Here is a 19,506-nt window from a genome sequence, read left to right on the forward strand (position 1 = left end):
CATATATACAAATAAAAATACCACCACCTTAAGTCCTTCCCTCTCTTCCCTCCATTATAGCCTTTTCCTAGCTTAATGGCCTCTGCTACTGATTTTTGGTTCCAGTTCACATGCAAGTCTAGACATTTGTAGCTAGGCTCCACATATGAAAGGAAACATGTGACATTTGGTTTTCTGGCCTGGGTTACCTCACTTAGTATAATCCTTTCCAGATACATCCATTTCCCTGCGAATTTTATGATTACATTTTTCTTTACTGCTGAATATAACTCCATTGTGTAAATATACCACATCTTTATTATCCATTCATCTGATGAGGGACATCTAGGCTGGTTCCATTTCCTAGCTATTGTGAATAGAACAGCAATAAATATGGTTGTGCAAGTATCTCTAAGGTGAGAACAGTCTTAGGATATATGTCTAAGAGTGGCATAGCTGGATCATATGGTAAATCTACAAAAATTCTATTCTTGTCTGCTGTTTAGAACCTTATATATAAAATGAGCTTAATCATTTTCTACCCATTTATCAACTTATTTTCAAATAAAGTTTTCAAAAAAAGTTTTCTATTTATCTTTTGGTAATAATTTCTTTCATGAAGTTTATGTTGGCAAATATCATGATTTTCTATATTTGGTTTAATTTAGTGATAAGACCATGGCTACATTTTGAAGTTAAAATCTTTGTATATGCAATAAATATTTCCCAGAATCTGTAATGTTTGGCTTCAAGCACAGTCTCATTTTGAGTTTTGATCATAACTGTCAATGAGTGTAGGTCCTATAGACACACCCTATACCTAGAAAAGTTTGTGGCATGCAAGACATGCTTAGTAATTGACCTATTACCTGAATGATAAAAACCAGTATATTACCATAACTTAAAAATATATTTACACTTTGTAACTGTGAAATGAAGAAAAGCTAGAAGTTATAGTGACCTATAAGAATTTTGGTTAAAAAGAAAGACTTAGGAAAGGTCTATGGTAGAGTGTTTGCCTAACGTGTGAAGCACACTCATTCTCTTCACTGGTAAAAGAAATGGAATCTAAACTTTTAGTATTTGTTATTATCCAGCAGAACATACTTGAAACAAGTCTTATTTAAATTAATTTTAGAATGTGTTTATAAAATGCCAACATACCCTTTGATGTTAAAACATGACATGGTTAAACCCCCAAGAGAGATAAGAAGGTCCAATGTATGTGGAACATGCTTTATAAGCTAATGTGCTTTTAAGGATGCGTGGAAACAAACAAGGGTACATGCTTCCTGTGGAGAATGATGGTGATGTCACAGAAGAACAAAACATGCGAATTTCATCTGCTGGAAATAAAAGGTATAGTATGTGATATTAATTCTCTTCTTGAGCCATTACTCTGTGGAATAGCATCTGTCTAAAAACAGCTTATTGAAAGGGTTAAAAGTCATAGTGCATTAGCTACCTTCCTTGACTAGTGAGAAAGGAATAATGTGTTAACCACCTTCCTTAACTGGTGAGAAGGGAATTACAGAGGGGAAAAGGTGAGGTAGCAGTAAATTAAAATGTATCATACTTTTAGCATTTTTTTTTTCAACGCTAGAGACTGGCCATTGGGCTTGAGCCTGCTAGGAAAGCACTCTGCCACATCATCCTCAGCCCTGTAATATTCTTTTGAAAAATGACCTTTTGCTGGGCGTGGTGATGCATACCTTTAATCCCAGCACTCGGGTGGCAGAGGTAGGAGGATTGTGGTGAGTTCGAGGCCACCCTGAGACTCCATAGTGAATTCCAGGTCAGCCTGAGCTAGAGTGAGACCCTACCTCGAAACCCCTCCCCCCAAAAAAGAAAGAAAAATGGCCTTTTGGTTGTAAAGCTTTGCCATGACATTTTGAATAAGTCCCTATTATGAGAAAGTATATAAGTTTGTTTCAAATAACAAAAGGAGAAACAAACAGAAAATTTGATAGTCTGATAATAAATTTAAAATATCTTGGGGCTGGAGAGGATGGTTTAGTGGTTAAGGTATTTGTCTGCAAAACCTAAGGACCCAGGTTTGATCCTTCAGGTCCCGTGTAAGCAGATGCACAAGATGGCAAATGCGTCTGGAGTTCATCGGCAGTGATTAGAGGCCCTGGCACACCCATTTTCTCTCTAATAAATAAATAAAAATACAAAAAATAAAATATCTTGGAGTAATAGTGATGCAACTGGACTAGAAATGAGAGTGTTCCTGTAGTATAGATTTTTCTTTTAAAAAATTTAGCCTATTGTCGCTTACTGAATAGGTAGTTTTTATGTTTACTAGGTAAAATAATTCCTCATGTTTCTGTCTGTTGAAAAGAAAGTTTGTTCTATTTTGATGCTTTCCTGTATCAAACATAAGAGCAGGTGGTTCTTTAAAAAAAGACACAAATGCTTGGGTTGTAGCTCATTGGATTGAGTGCTTGCTCAGCATATGTGAAGACTTGGGTTTGATACCTAGCATCACATAAACTTAGTATGGTAGGGTATTTCTTAAATATCAGCACATAGGAGGTAGAGGCAGGGGGATCAGAAATTTAAGGTCATTATTGGCTACATAGTGAGTTCAAGGCCAGCATGGGATACATGAGACCCTATTCCCCCTTCCAATAAAAAGGACATGAAAGTAGAAAGGGAACAATTAAGGAGTAGAAAAAGATTAGAGGTTGGGATACAAGAGAAGTTAATGGGGAGGTGAGTGTGATCAAAGTACATTATATGCCTTTATGAAAATGTCATAATGAAATCATTTTGTGTGATTAACATAAGCTAATAAGGGAACGTCTAAATGGTCCAAATCTAAAATATAATGAAGATAATATTGCCATATGTCAAGAAAGGTGTCTCTTGGGCTGGAGAGATGCCTTAGTGGTTAAGCGCTTTCCTGTGAAGCCTAAAGACCCCAGTTCAAAGCTTTATTCCCCAGGACCCACATTAGCCAGATCCACAAGGGGGCGAATGCGTCTGGAGTTCGCTTGCAGTGGCTGGAGGCCCTGGTGCACCCATTCTCTCTGTATATCTGCCTCTTTCTCTGTCACTCTCAAATAAATGAATAAAAATAAACCAAAAAAAAAAAATACCCCAAACAAAAGATAGGTGTCTCTTTGGGGAAATAATGATATATACACTATGCTTAATAAAGTTTTCTTTGAGGAACTTACTGAACTTTTTTTCTTGTTCCTGTTTTTCAAAGAAGATGCTTATTTTTGTGGGGAGGTGATAATTTTTTTTCCAAGTGTACACATAGGTTGTACTTTACCTTTTTTCTTTAGAATCTGTTTATATGAAGTTATATCTCTTTTTCTTATTGGGTAACTATATAAAAGAAGATTTTATTTTTCAATTTATGGAGCTGTTGACGCAGACATAAACAAAGTTGTATATTTATAGAATCTGAATATATTAGAGTTCAAAGAAATGATATAATTTCAACTAACTTGAAACATTATATAATAGTGACTTTAACAGTTTGAAGGGCCAATAATAAAATCTAATTTTACTCTACTTTTAAATTTTATTTTTATTAGATATGGACATATTTAATATGTAAACAACACATGTTGGTACCATCCTTTCCCTCATCCCTGCCCCTTTTCTAAAGAGGCCTTCCTTCTTGGGGATGCAGGTCAACCCCATGGGAAGGGTGGGTCATGTTTTATGGGGGCAGCAGTCAGTTATGGGGGAGAGGCAATGTCTCTGTGCAAAATGTCCCAACTTGTGGCTCTAACATTCTTTCTGCCTCATCTTCTGCAAAATTCCCTGAGCCATGTTGGGTGCATTTCAAGTCTATTTCAGTGATGGGCACTTAGGAGCCTCTTGATCTCTGGTTTGGTAGGTGTTGGTTGTCCTCAGTGTCTATCTTCTTCACCCTTGTGCTGAAATCAGATTCACTAAGAAAGCAGCACTCTTGCTTATTTTCCCAGTTCCTCTGTGCCCTCGGCTGGGGCCACGGTGAAGTGCACTGGGTTGTTTATCTCCTCAAGTCCAACTCCTGTTCCATTCCATGCCTGCCTGCACACAGACCCTTTCTCTCTCTCTCTCTCTCTCTCTCTCTCTCTCTCTTTTTTTTTTGAGGCAATCCCAACAGACTGCCTTAAAAAAAAACTGCTTGAATGTGTGTGTGTGTGTGTGTGTGTGTGTGTGTGTGTGTGTATGTGTAGTGTGTGTGTGAGAGAGAGAACCACCCCCTGCAGTTGAACTCCAGACACGTGAGCCCTCTTGTGTGTATGTGCAACCCTGCATGTTTGTGTCACTGTGCTTCTGGCTTATGTGGGATTTGGAGAGTCCAACTTGAGTCCTTAGTCTTCATAGGCAAGTGCCTTAACTACTAAGGCAGCTCTCCAGCCTTCCAATGTTTTTAATACTTATTTATGAGAGAGAGACAGAGAGAGAGAGAGAGAGAGAGAGAGAGAGAGAGAGAGAGAGAGAGAGAGAGAGAGAGAGAGAGAGAGAGAAAGAAGAAAAGAAAGAAAGAAAGAAAGAAGGCAGATAGAGAGGATGGGTATGCCAGGGCCTCTAGCCACTGCAGACAAACTCCAGAGGCATATGTCACCTTGTGCATCTGGCTTACGTGGGTCTTGGGGAATTGGACCTGGGTCCTTAGGCTTTGCAGGCAAGCATCTTAATCACTAAGCCATGTCTCCAGCCCTACTCTAATGTTGTTATGTTTTGAAACAGAGCCTTTTTATGTAGCCCAGCCTGGCCTGGAACGAACTCACTATGTAGTGCCCAGGCTGACCTCACACGTTCCTTAGTTTCCCAAGTCCTTGTATTACTGGTTTGTACCACCATGCCCAATATTTACTCTGAATTTTGGCTTTCTGAAAATTATATGGGTTTTAATAACATGTCTCTGTCTGTCTGTCTTTTTTTTTTTTAGTGCTCGAGACAATGAACCATCCACATCTGCTAATCGTAATCTCTGTAGTCCTTTTGCGGGAATGCTCTTTGGTATGTACAAGGATGTCAGTTGATTAGATGTTTGCAGAGAGTTTTATAAAAGGTCTTTGTGTGAGAACTCAGTGTTGTAATACTGCTTTTTGTAATATTAAAGTGTTATATATGTATTTATTCATACACATATAGGTAAATCATATTAAGCATTTAATATGCATTGTATATTTCTATTTCTAATTCTAAAATTAAATAACTTAATTAGCTATACATTTTATAAAAGGCAGATGAAATATTAGCTTTTAATTTCTTATTTAGCACTTTGTAATACTTTAATTCCTACATTCTTACTTTTTAGGTAGCACGAAACAGCTTGTATTTCAGTTCATTTTTTTTAACACCCTCTTCTCTCCTTTGTTTGTAACATGTCACTTCTGAGATGGTTTTTCAAGTTTTCTCTTTATTCTATCAGATGTCAAGGTCATTACTGACTAAACTTTTTAATTTGTTATGCTTGTCACAGTTCAGTTTCAGAAATGATATGAACAGAGCTTGTTGAAGTTCACTCTGTTCAGTTTATATCTTTATACAGAAAAGAGGTCTGTTCTTTGAAAACTTTTTGAAAAAACTACCTGAAAATTAATTTTTGTAAAGTGCATGAGGAAATTTTATAATATATTAGATTTGTTTCAACCTAAAAATAGTTTATTATTTAAAATTTGGATCAGAGACAGTCATGTTATATCCTTAGGCTTTTCCTCCCTTGAAATAGCTACTGTGAGAAAAATGGCATAGACCCTAGAATTTTGTTCTAATGTGATGTAAGAATTGACCAATTTCACCCATCAGTAGGTCAGAGTAAAAGCATGTTTTTATAATGTGTTTTATTACACATAGTAAAAATGAAGAAAAGTTGGGCTGGAGAGATGGCTTAGCGGTTAAGCACTTGCCTGTGAAGCCTAAGGACCCCAGTTCGAGGCTCAATTCCCCAGGACCTACGTTAGCCAGATGCACAAGGGGCCGCATGCATCTGGAGTTCGTTTGCAGTGGCTAGAGGCCCTGGTGCACCCATTCTCTCTCTCTCTCTATCTTCCTCTTTCTCTCTTTCTGTAACTCTCAAATAAATAAATAAAATGAACAAAAAAAAAAAAAAAAAAAGAAAAGTCTAAGCTGAGAGCTCACTGAAAAAATTTTATCAGTAAGAGGATTAATCTACTCCAACATTTTGAAGATTACATGGGTTGGTCCTTAATGCAGTTTTGGAATTGTGAACGAATATTTAGTGGGATAATGGGCTGATATTTGGAACAAACCATTAAATTAAATTAATCCAATGACTTATCTCATGGTTTTATATAGTCCCAACTATATTTGCACATATGCACAGGGAATTTACCCTCTCTGTAAGATCCATATTCCATTTATAGCTATTTTGATTATTAAAATATTCTCCTTTCAATTGAACAGAAATTTGTCTTCTTATAATTCTGCTGCAAAGATTTCATTTGAGGCCTTTGCTTTATTAAAAACCAAAAACTACCTTGAGGCCACCCTGAGACTACATAGTGAATTCCAGATCAGCCTGGACTAGAGCAGGAATCTACCTCAACAAAACAAAGCAAAGCAAAACAAAAGAAAACAAAACAAAAGACAGTTGAGTTTTTAGAACTCTATACTTAAATTTCCAAATATTTGGGACTTTTCCTTGGTTGTTTACATTTTTGTCTTTGTGTGTGTGGTGGTGGGTGTTGAACCAGAGCCTTTGTGCATGCTAGTCAAGTGCTGTACCAGAGCTGCGTCCCTATCCCTAGACTGCTTACTGAATTTCTTAAGATATGAATGCATAATTGTATATTTTCATTTCAATATTGCTGAATATCTTTAACAATTTTTTTTTTTTTTTTCGAGTTTCACTCTAGCCTAGGCTGACCTGAAATTCACTGTGTAGTCTCAGGATGGCCTCGAACTCTCAGCAGTCCTCCTACCTCTACCTCCTGAGTGCTGGGATTAAAGGCTTGTGCCAACATGCCTAGTCTAATCAAAACATTTGTTTGTTTAGCCGTTTTGAGAGACGGTTTCACTAGATAGCCCAGTTGGATTGGACCTTGCTGTATAATTCAGACTGGCCTTGGACACAGTCTTCCTGTGATTGCCTTATAAATTTTGGAATTATAGGTGTGTACCAGTGTATCTGGTCAATTTTGTTTTCTTTTGAGATGGTCTCACTATACGTAAGGTTGGCCTGGAAATTACTGTGTAGCCCATACTGATCTGAAATCTGCTTTATAGCCCAAGTGGGACCTTAACCTGAGATCTATCTGCCTTAGTCTGAGATTCCAAGTATGGGCTACCATGCCTGGCTTAATTAAAAAAAAAAAAAAAAGGGAATGGCAAAGAATAAAGTGTGCACTTGAAAGGTTGTAAATGGTGTGATTGTTGATTGTAATGATTTATTAATGTTAGTTAAAGTAGCTGAGAGTGTGTTGATGGCTTGTGTATCCTTAATTATTTTTATCTGCTTCTCTCAACTGCATGGAGAGATGGGTTTAATTCTCTGGCTTTTTTTTTTTTTTCCCTGTCTTTACTGTGGGGCCTGGAGTGCAGGAGGAATCTTTTGAGTGATCTTGCTCCTTTCTCACTTTTCAGCAAGGCCTGTGTGTCCCTGATAGAGCGGGCATCTCTCTCTCTACACTTGACCCTCCTCATCAGGGGAATGTTGTTACTTGGCATAGGGCTGTGCCTGTACCTGAGTTTCAGGTATGAATCTTCTTCAGTGTTCATATCTGTCCCCAGAGTTGTGACTAGAGGCTGTTCCTCTCTCTTTTTAATATTTTGTTTTTATTTATTTATCTGAGAGAGAAAGAGGGAGGAAAGAAGGGAGGGAGAGGGGGAGAGAGAGAGAGAATATGGGCGCGCCTGGGCTTCCAGCTACTGCCAACAAACTCCAAATGCATGCACCACCTTGTGCATCTGGCTTACGTGGGTCTTGGGGAATTGAACCAAGGTCCTTTGGCTTTGCAGGCAAGCATCTTAACCACTAAGCCATCTCTCCAGTCCATAGCTCTCTGTTTTTTTTTTTTTTTTTCTGAGGTAGGATCTCACTTTAGCCCAGGCTGACCTGGAATTCACTATGGAGTCTCAGGGTGGCCTTGAACTCATGGTGATCCTCCTACCTCTGCCTCCCAAGTGCTGGGATTAAAGGTGTGTGCCACCACGCCCAGCTGTCTCTCTCTCTCTCTCTCTCTCTCTCTCTCTCTCTCTTTTTTCTTTTTCAAGGTAGGGTCTCTAGCTCAGGCTGATCTAGAAATCACTGTAGTCTCAGGGTGGCCTCTAACTCATGGCAATCCTCCTACCTCTGCTTCCCGAGTCCTGGGATTAAAGGTGTGTGCCACTAGACCCAGCTCTTTCTGTTTTTTTTTTTTTTTAAACAATATTTTTATTTATTTATGAGAGAGAGAGAGACAGAGAAAATGGGCACGATAGGGCCTCCATCCACTGCAGATGCATGTACCACCTTGTATATCTGGCTTATGTGGGTCCTGGGGAATCAAACCTGGGTCCTTTGGCTTTGCAGGCAAGTGCCTTAACCACTAAGCCATCCCTCCAGCACTCTCTGTTTAGTTTATGGAAGGTTTTACATCAGAATTTCCTGATATTACTTTAACAGTAACAAACCTTTGCTTTGTATGAAAGTAGGATGCTGGGTCCAAGCCAGTTCCCTCCACCCCCATAACAGCAGATTACAACTGAATGTATGAAAGATAAATGGAATGGACAATGTATTATGTCTAAAGAGCCACAAAAGTAGTCTTGTGTTGCCCCATCCTGAGCTTTCTGGTGAGCATCTGGTAGAGGTGGAAATGAATGAGATTCTTCTTGTGACTCTTCATCCAGGGATTATCTATTATTCGTTATAATTCACACATGGCCTTTAAAAATTTGTTAAACTTCTAGCAAATTTCTTCTTAACTGCCTTTATGTTGCTTTCCTCATTTTCCAAACTTTGCTGATATTAAAACGCTTAGCCTGTCCAAGCTCTGCATAGGTTAGTTTTTGCTTTGTTATTTAGTCTTCTGCTTGTTTATGATCTTGGCTCTCTGACAAGCTTCGAAAAATTATGATCTTGTGGATGATGGAGCTTTTTCTCATTGTAGGGTAAGAGCAGTGTTCTTTTGTAGCTTCCACCTTCTAAGCAGAAATAAGACTCCTTTTGTTTTTTAACTTCCATTTTCTTCCTCTTTATGTTGTTATTGACATTTAAATACTTAAGCATGAGCCAGGTGTCATTTGGGAGGTTATTAGTTTGAGGTGTGAGAACCAGGCCAGCTTGGGGTAGAAATAAGCAAACAAACAAAATTTAAACATAGGAATTATAGCTATTTTAACATACTTGTTTGTTCTCTCTCTTTTTTTTCTTTTTCTTTTTTTGTGGAACTGGAGGCCTTAGGACTTTTTACATGTTAGGCAAGCTCTCTACCATTGAGCTATGTCCTCGGCCTTTTTTTTTTTTCTTCTTCTAACTTTCACTCTTGGACAACGCCTCCCTTAAGTGACCCTGAACTTGCTCTGTGACCCAGGCCAACCTTAAACTTAGGATCTTCCTGCCTCAGCCTCTTAAGTAGCTAATTGCAAGTATGTATCACCAAGCTGAACTCTTTTCTGTCATTTGTTTTCTTAATTTCTAAGCAGCTTTCTACCACTTATAAGTTACTCACTGTATCAGTTTTCTACCAATTCGTTATAAGTTAACATAAACATAGTAGCTGAAAACAACCCATAAATTTATAGCCTCCAGTTTCTGTGAGTCAGGACTCTAGGCATGACTTAGTTCAAGTTCTTTAAGAGTTCTAATTAATACAGGGGTCTGCCACGCTGTGTTTTTCATCTGGAGGCTGAGTATTTTCATGCACATTAATTCTTGGCAGAATTCATTTCTTTGGGATCTGGGAGCCCTGGCTATTAGCTGGATACACAGTGGAAGCTCCTGTATTTCTTCATGTACTTTCCTGTCCATGACTGCTCACTTTATAATTCTAGCAAGAAAATTTCTAAACTCAACAAACAACCCCTTCCCCAAATAGCAAAATAACTTCTAGAATTTTTAAATGCAAAAGGGCTATTCCTTCCTATAAAGGCATTCACCTGACCATAACAGGTCCAACTAAGATAATATTCCTTCTGGTTTTCTTAAATTAATTAATTTAACACTTTATATTTGCATTTCTTTTATTCTTTTCTTTCTTTCTTTTTTGAGGTAGGGTCTCACGCTAATCCAGGCTGACCTGGAATTCACTGTTTTCTCAGGGTGGCCTTGAACTCACAGCAATCCTCCTACATCTGCCTCCTGAGTGCTGGGATTAAAGGTGTGTGCCACCTCTCCTAGCTTTTATTCTTATTTAATTTTTTTTTTGTTGTTGTTGTTGTTTTTTTCCGAGGTAGGGTCTTACTCTAGCCCAGGCTGACCTGGAATTCACTATGGAGTCTCTTTCTTAGGGTGGCCTCGAACTCACAGCAATCCTCCTATCTCTGCCTCCCAAGTTATTTAATTTTTATTTTGGTGTTTTTCAAGGTAGGGTCTCACTCTAGCTCAGGCTAACCTGGAACTCACTCTGTAGTTCCAGGCTGACCTCAATCTCACAGTGATCCTCCTACCTCTTTCTCCTAAATGCTGGGACTAAAGACATGTACCACCATGCTCAGCTATATTTGCATTTCTTTCAACTTTCCCTATTTTGTTACAAAGAAGCAAGTTACATGTTCCTACCACTACATGCAAAAGCAGGGTATTATAGAGTAAGTCAGCACCAGGGAAGATAGAGACCATATTCATATTTTCCTACTTGCTTAGATTTCTCTTACTAAGGGCTAATCTGATCTTGAAGTCTCTTTATTTTATTTGCTTGTTCTTCACAAAGGGTCTCTCTATGGATCCCAAGGAGGCCTCAAACTTGTAGAGTCCAGGCTTACCTTGAATATACAGTATTCCTGCTTCAACTTCTTTAGTGCTGAGATTATAAACTTGCACCACCGCATCTAATTTGAGGTCTCTTTTTTTTAGACTTCTTTTTTTTTAATTATTTATTTATTTATTTGAGAGTGACAGACACAGAGAGAAAGATAGAGGGAGAGAGAGAGAATGGGCGCGCCAGGGCTTCCAGCCTCTGCAAACGAACTCCAGACGCGTGCGCCCCCTTGTGCCTCTGGCTAACGTGGGACCTGGGGAACAGAGCCTCGAACCGGGGTCCTTAGGCTTCACAGGCAAGCGCTTAACCGCTAAGCCATCTCTCCAGCCCCTTTAGACTTCTTTTTATTGACAACTTCCGTCATTATAGACAATAAACCGTGATAATTCTGTCATCTCCTCCACTCTCCCCTTCACAAATCCACACTTTGTCATATCCCCTCCCCCTCTCAATTAGTCTCTCTTTTATTTTGGTGACATTATCTTTTCCTCCTCCTATTATGATGGTTTTATATAGGTAGTACCAGACATGGTGAGGTCATGGATAGTAAGGCCATTTTGTGTTTGGAAGAGTGCATTGTAAGCAATCCTATCCTTCCTTTGGCACTTACATTCTTTCCACCACCTCTTCCAAGATGGACCCTGAGCCTTGGAAGGCGTGATAGAGATGTCTCAGTGCTGAACACTCCTCTGTCACTTCTTCTCAGCACTGTGGTGCCTTCTGAGTCATCCCAGGGGTCACTACCATCTGAAAAGAGAAGCTTCTCTAACCAAAAGTGAGAGTAGCATTAATATGAGTGTAAACATTAAAAAAAGACTCACAGGGCAGTTTGGTGAGCATACTTACGTATTTAGCCAGACAGCAGAAGATGTTAAACCCCTAGTGTTCATGACCTCCCTGCCATAGGCTTTTGGACTAGGTTTTTAGTACCAGGCATGTATTCACTGCCGTGGAGTGGGCCTACATTCCAATTAGAGTACAGTTGGTTTCTCCCATAACAGGCATGCCACTATTGCACCTTTTTGATCATTTGGCCTGATTGGCCAAACTTAATGTCCTCTGTTGTTTATCACTACTGATGACTTCTGTCTCCTATAGGGCTGCATGCAGTGTAGCTCAACTCCAGCTTGATTTCTCAGTGAACTTGCAGCCTAAGCATGTGGAGTCTTCATCATTAGGTTCTTACTATATATTTCTGGTGTGAAACTAAGAACCTTGACAGTGGCCTGTAATGTTTTGGAGGCATCATGGACCTCCCTGGCCAATAACTCACTGGAAGGTATCTCATCCCTGGCACTGAAATTTTTCTAGTAACACTCTATGGCTTCTTGGTGTGCCATTACCCAAACAGGTAAGTTTCCATATTGCTTATTCATAATACCTTAAATTTTTTGAAAATATTTTTATTTATTTATTTTAGAGAGAGAGAGAGAGAGAGAGAGAGAGAATGAATATGAATATGGGCACTCTAGGTCCTTCAGCCACTGCAAACAAACTCTAGATTTACATACCACCTTGTGCATCTGACTTACATGGATCCTGGAGAATTGAACTGAGGTCCTTTGGCTTTGCAGGCAAGCGCCTTAACCGCTAAGCCATCTCTCCATCCCACATCTTACATTTGATTAATCCTTCCCCCCACCTTTCCTTTACTCAATCCCTTCCTCTGACCTCACTTAGGTCATTGCACCCCCAGTAGTCTGTTCATCTACTTACATATGTACAATACCCTCTCCTTGAATCCTCTCCTCTCCTCCCTCCCTTATTGCCTATTTCTAACTTATTGGCCTCTGCTACATATAAGTCTAAACATTTGTAGGTAGGATCCACATATAAAAGAGATCATGCAGCATTTGGCTGTCTGGGCCTGGGTTATCTCACTTAGTATAATTTCTTCCACATCCATTCATTTCCTTGCATAATTTCATTTTTCTTTACCACCTAATTTCTATTCTCCCTTATGTAAATGTACCACATCTTCATTATCTGTTCACCAGTTGAGGGACATCTAGGCTGATTCTGTTTTCTAGCTGTTGTGATTAAAGTGGCAATAAATATGATTGCTAAGATAGTGAGAAGTCCTTAGGAAAAATGCCTAGGAGTGGTATAGCTGGGTCATATGGTAAATCTAGTTTTAGCTGTCTCAGGAATGTAAGGTTCCATTGTGACCAAGACCACAGAGAGCACTCTGAGGCAAAGATGGAAGTTTTTATTCAGGGGGAAAAACATGAGCTGCCAGGACTGACTCAAGAGTGGAGCAGTCAGCTTGGCATTACAGATAGTGAGCTGTATAGGCTCTTTAGTTGGGGGAAGATGAAGGGAAGGAGTTTTTTTGTTGGGACAGTAAATTTCTGTTCTTTACATTAGCCATAGGGTGAGACCAGAGGTGACCTGGTGAGAGATAAGAGGGCAGTAAATCTAGACTTGGAGACTTGTTAGGCAGGGGAGGGATAATGGCTGGACAATTTCTTGAAGAATGTGGATGACTCATTTCTCTGTCACCCTTCTGCTGTCCTTGGTGACTCCATTTTTCCCTGTCCTAACATTCCAGCCTTTTGTTAATGATAAGAGAGGAAGGTTAATTTTTATGCTGCCCATAAGGGTGATGAGTTCTTATGGGGGGGTGCTAGATAAGGGTGTCTCTTCAGGGCAGGTGATGAGGAGGCAGTTTTATGGTGGCTAGAGGAGGCAGAGAGGTAAGATCAACAGTGCCAGTGTAGCATGTTGCTATGACTTGGTCCTGGGGGAAGCAGAGACTTCTCTTGTACTATTCCTATGTTGAGCTGGTTTCAGGGCAGTCGCTGGAAGACATCTGTTATTGAGAAGGTGAGGGAGATGGGCTCTGTATACTTGTGAGAAGAAAGAAGGGAAAATAAAGGAGCTTGTTATTTTTGTCAGTAGCTATGACATCAAAACACCAGGTGTAAAGGCAGGATGAGCATTCAGAGGCTTGGGGCAAGAGGAGGCAGAGGGGCATTTTAGGATCAGGGGAAGAGTAGGTACACAAAGTTTAAGTTTGAGACTGGTCCATTGGGGTGGCAGTGTACTTACCTCTGGATGAGATATGATAAGGGCTAAGGAAGAAGGACATCCAAAGAATAGCTTTGATTCTGGCTAAGGCAAGTGGGAGGAGCTGGGGTCAGGGTAGGTCAAGTTAATCAGGGAGAGGCCGAGGCAGAAGGCATGAGTTAATGTTAGAGTTTAGTATTGTAAATCAACATCAGACAGGGGAGCCAATTAGTCTGCCTCATTGTTTCTATTTAGTTATATTTTCCTTATTGGATGATTAAGACCATGTAGGCTGCCAGAATTAGCTATCTACTTTGGAGGTCAATAATGGCTCTGTAGGAGAGACTTTCAGGGACCTGTGGGGAGTTCTATGACTCTCATCTGCTAGGGTAAGTCAAGACCGTGCTGACCAAGTGGCCCTCCCTCTCTTGGGAAGCCTGGGGGACTGATTTTCCTTCAATGTGACTCTCCTGTTGCAGATACGCTGACTTGGAATTCATTTCTGGGTCTCCACATCCTCTCCGATCAAGAAGATAGGTAACAGAGGCTAGAAGTTCAAGTGTCCCATCATCTCTTACGGCCTTTTGACCGGGAACAGGAACCAAAATATTGGTTATCCTTGTAACTCCAATGTTTTCAATTGATGTTGGCTTATACATATGGTTATTAGTCACTCAGAGAGACTGTACATATCTGATTAGCAAGACAGATTAGTTAAAAAGGGTACACAACGTATCTGGTTAGTAAAGCAGCTCTTGTTAGAGAATGACACAATAGTTTAAAATTATTTTGATTAATATTTAAGTTTAGTTGTCAGTTGACAGTGTAAGTTATATCTGGGACATAGAAAGTATACACATTCTATTTTTTAAAGTATTGTCACTTATAAGTATAGGCAGACATTTTGGTAGCCCTGAAAGCAATAATTTTATCAAAAACTTTAAGGCACTTGGTTTAATCTAGAAATTGTATGCCAGCAAGAAGATAAGATACTATAAAAACTTAGGATCTGTGTTTGAAAACAACTTTGGTTAGTCTGTATACCAATATAAGTAGTAATTACCCCCCAAACTGGAAGTAAAACAGCAATTTAAAATAATTTTTTTTTTTTGTGGTGGTGGGGGAGGAAACATGTGTTAAGTATCGATCTATATATTTTTTTCTTTTTGTTTTTTCTTTTGAATATTTATTTATTTATTTATTTTTATTAGTTTTCTATTCAGCAAATACAGGCAGTTTGGTACCATTATTAGGCTCATCCGTGACCTACCCCCTCCCCATTGGCCCCTCCTTGTTGAGGTATATGGGTCATGTATTGTGGAGTTAGCCCACAGTTATTGGTATGATAAATGTCTCTGCATATCCTGACCCAACATGTGGCTCTGACATTCTTTCCACCCCCTCTTCCTCAAAATTTCCCTGAGCCATGTTGGGTTCATTTTTGGTCTGCTTCAGTGATGAGGTGTTGGGGGCCTCTGAGGCTCTGGCTCTCTGATTTGGTAGGAGTTGATTTTTCTGTGTTGGTCTCCTTCCCCCTTGTGCTGGTATCCTTTGGCTTTGCAGGCAAGTGCCTTAACTGCTTAGCCATTTCTCCAGCCCTTGTTTTGGTTTTTTGAGGTAGGGTTTCATTCTAGCAAGCTGACCTGGAATTCACTCTAATCTCAGGGTGGCCTTGAACTCACGGTGATCTTCCTACCTTTGCCTCCCAAGTGCTGGGATTAAAAGCGTTGCCACCATGCCCAGCTTGACTTAATGGTGTTAATGCTACATTGAACAAGTTAGGTAGCTCTGTGTAGAAATGTATGCTTACCATATTTGAGGCCCTGAGTCTGGTTTGTATCACTAAGAAAAGGGGTATAAATAAAAACAGCTCATACCACATGTGGCTTCTATAGTGGAGTTAGAGGCTCTGAGAGAGTGAGAAGAGAAGGAAGTAGTAGAGCATTGGTCTGGCTGTAGCTTGGAGATAAGTGGGGCCTAAACCCAGCCTGCCACTCACTTGGGACATAGTGGAGGCAAGGAAGACTGAAGTCAAAGTTGTGGGAGTTTTCTTCTCTGAGTAACTGAGCCTGGGGACTTCCCAGAGGAGAGGCCCAGAGGGGAAGGACTTGGTACAATCTCCAGAAGTCCATGGTTAGAGATGAATCAGAGACAAAGCCTTTCATTGGTAGTGTGGGAAGTTAGAAAGCAGTGGAACAACCAGTGCCTTTGAAAGTTTAGTGGGCATGGTAGTGCTTGTCTGTGATCTCAGTACTTAGGGGGCTGAGTCAGTAGATGAAGTTTGAGGCCAGTCTGGGATACATAGGCAGACTCTGTCTCAGAAAACAAAGTTTGAAGTGAAGTGGCTTTTCAACCAGGAAGAAGTTTGTTTTAAATCAATGAGAATCTGAAAATCAAAACTAGAATCTGAAAATCAAAACTATCATTTTCAGGCCATTTGGACCCAGTGTTCAGCTTATGGATGTGGCCAGCAGAGTTGCAGAGAAAGATAAGATGTCGTCCAAGAGTCATAGAGGCTTTAAGTTCATAAGGAGACAGGGAAAGAACAAAACAAGGGTGAGAAAAGTAAACCAGAGTTTAAGCTGGGTTTACACAGAACACCAATATGACCCCTTGGCCCATTAGGGTGAACGGGGCTTGCACCTCCCACATGGGCAGAGGCCGTATAGGGTGCGATTGTCGGCCTTTTAGCCTGTTAGTGGGCAAGGAGGGTGAGTGTTCTCCCTATGGTGAAAGCAGCTGGCTGTGGAAGATGAGAGCTCAGGAGGGAGAAGGAGAGGTGGAAGGGAGAGGGGTTGTCCTGAGATGGGGCAACTGAACCACAAGCCACCCCTTAGGGTACAGTAGACCAGAGAGTGAGAGACCTGTGGTATCCAGAGTGCATCTGTCTGGAGACCTGGGGTAGTTTTAATTTGCATCTCTCTGATGGCTAAGGATGTAGAACGTGTTTTTAGATGTTTATAGGCAATCTGTATTTCTTCTTTTGAAAACTCTCTATTTACTCCATAGTTCATTTATTTTACTTTATTTTTAAAAAATATTTTATTTATCTTGAGAGAGGGAAAGAGGGAGGGAGGAAGGAGGGAGGGAGGGAGGGAGGGTGGGGGAGAGAGAGAGAGAGAGAGAGAGAGAGAGCGAGCGAGAATGGGTACACCAGGGCTTCCAGCCACTGCAAACAAACTCCAGATTCATGCACCACCTTTTATATTTATTTATTTATGTATTTGACTGAAAAAGAGGGAGAAGGAGGGAGGGAAGGAAGGAGGGAGGGAATAGGTGGGGGAGGGGGGGGAGAATGGGTACACCAGGGCTTCCAGCCACTACAAACAAACTCCAGATTCATGCACCACCTTTTATTTTTATTTATTTATGTATTTGACAGAGAGGGAGGGAGAGAGGGAGGAAGGGAGAATAGGCATGCCAGGGCCTCCAGCCACTGCAAACAAACTCCGGATGCATGCACCACCTTTTATTTTATTTTTATTTGTTTATTTATTTGACAGAGAAAGAGGGAGAGGAAGAGAGAGGACAGAATGGGTGTGCCAGGGCCTCCAGCCACTGCAAACTAACTCCAGATGTGTGTGCCCCCTTGTGCACCTGGCTTATGTGGGTTCTGGGGAATTGAATCTGGGTCTTTTGGCTTTGCAGGCAAATGCCTGAACCAGTAAGCCATCCGTCTAGCTCCCATGGCTAATTTTTAAATTTAATTTAATTTAATTTTTGAGGGGGGGGGGACAGACAGAGAATGGGTATGCCAGGGTGTTTTAGCCACTGTGAATGAACTCCAGATGCATGCGCCCCCTTGTGTGCATGTATGACATTGCATGTACGACATTGCATGTTTATGTCACTTTGTGTCTGGCTATGTAGGACCTGAAACTTTGAGCATCCATTCTTAGGTTTTTCAGGCAAGTGCCTTAACCACTCATCTTTCCAGCCCTCCATAGGTTATTTAAAAAAATATTTTTATTTATTTATTTGACAGGGAAAGAGGGGGAAGAGAGACAGACAGAATGGGTGCTCCAGGGCCTCCAATCACTGCAACCCCCTTGTGCATCTGGCTAACGTGGGTCTTGGGGAATTAAACCTAGGTCCTGTGGCTTTGCAGGCAAATGCTTTAACTGCTAAGCCATCCCTCCATCCTCATATCCCATTCTTTAATTAGGTTGTATGATTTCCTATTATTTAAGGGTTCCTTTTATATCCTGGATATTAATCCTCTCTCAGATGTATATCTGACAAAGATTTTCTTCCATTCTTTAAGTTGTCTCTTTGCTCTATTCACAGTATCCTTTGCTGAACAAAAGCTTTTTAATTTTATGAGGTACTAGTGGTTGATTAGTGGTTTTATTTCCTGAGTAACTAGGGTTATATTCAGAAAGCTGTTGCCTATGCCAATATGTTGAAGTGTTTCCCTGACTTTTTCCTTTAGCAATTTCAGAGTTTCAGGTCTGATATTAAGGTCTTTGATCCATTTGGACTTGATTGTTGTATGTGGATAGAGGTAAGGATTCATTTTCATCCTTCTACATAAAGATATCTGGTTTTCCCTGCACCATTTGTTAAAGAGGCTGTCTTTTCTTCAATGAGTATTTTTGGCACTTTTTTTTTTGTTGAAAATCAGATATATGTAGCTTCCTGGATTTATATCTGGGTCCTTTATTCTGTTCCATCAATCTATGTGTCTGTGTCTGTGTTTTGTGCCAGTACCATATTGGTGTTTTTTTTTTTTTTTTTTTTTTTTTTAATGTTTTTCGAGGTAAGGTCTCACTCTAGCCCAGGCTGACCTCGAATTCACTATGTAGCCTCAGGGTGGCCTCAAATTCATGGTGATTCTCTTCTGCCTCTCGAGTGCTGGGATTAAAGGTGTGCACCACCACACCTGGCTGCATGCTATTTTTGTTACTATGGCTTTATAATATAGCTTAGAGTCAGGTTATGTTGATACTGCCAGCCTTATTTTTGTTGCTCAGAATTGTTTTGGCTATGAATAACTTTTAGGATTGTTTTTCTGTGAAAAATACCCTTGGAATTTTCGTTTTTTTTTCTTTTGGTTTTTTGAGGTAGGCTCTCACTCTACCTCAGGCTGACCTGGAATTTACTATGTAGTCTCAGGGTGTTCTCGAATTTATGGCAATCATTCTACCTCTGCCTCCGAGTGCTGGGATTAAAGGTGTGAACCACCATGCCCAGCTTTTCCCTTGGAATTTTAATGCAGATTGCATTAAGTGTGTAGATTGCTTTTGGTAAGATTGACATTTTCACAATATTGGTTCTTACAGTTTAAGAACATGGGATGTCTTTCCATTTTCTATTGTTTTCTGCAATTTCTCTCTTGAGTGTGTTTAAGTTTTCATTCTAGAAATGCTTCACTTCCTTGCTTAGGTTTATTCCAAGGTACTTTTTTTTTTTGAGGCAATTGTGAATGGGAGTGGTTCCCTTATATATTCCTCAGTATTTGTTGCTAGTATATAGGAAGGCTACTGATTCTTGTGCATTAATTTTGTATTGTGATACATTGGTAAAAGTGTTTACCAGGTTTAACAGTTTGCTGATAGAGTCTTTAGGGTCCTTTATGTATAGAATCATATCATCTGCAAATAATGATAATTTATTCTCTTTCCAATTTGTATCCCTT

At 40.0% G+C, this 19,506-nt stretch overlaps 1 protein-coding gene across 10 annotated transcripts in view; it reads left to right on the forward strand.

Moving 5' to 3' along the window:
* Window positions 1-19,506, forward strand: part of Cspp1 (centrosome and spindle pole associated protein 1) — a 164,833-nt gene that overhangs the window by 55,177 nt on the left and 90,150 nt on the right. For 8 of the 10 annotated variants that reach the window (XM_045143285.1, XM_045143289.1, XM_045143287.1 and 5 more), the window contains 2 exons: window positions 1,240-1,338; window positions 4,883-4,953. The exons of the other annotated variants lie outside the window; for them this stretch is intronic. In XM_045143285.1, the coding sequence (XP_044999220.1) occupies window positions 1,240-1,338; window positions 4,883-4,953 (170 nt within the window). The remainder of the gene's footprint in view (window positions 1-1,239; window positions 1,339-4,882; window positions 4,954-19,506) is intronic. 10 annotated transcript variants of the gene reach the window in all.

Source organism: Jaculus jaculus, chromosome 2 (assembly GCF_020740685.1).
Source record: "Jaculus jaculus isolate mJacJac1 chromosome 2, mJacJac1.mat.Y.cur, whole genome shotgun sequence".
Classification (NCBI taxonomy): Eukaryota; Metazoa; Chordata; class Mammalia; order Rodentia; family Dipodidae; genus Jaculus; species Jaculus jaculus.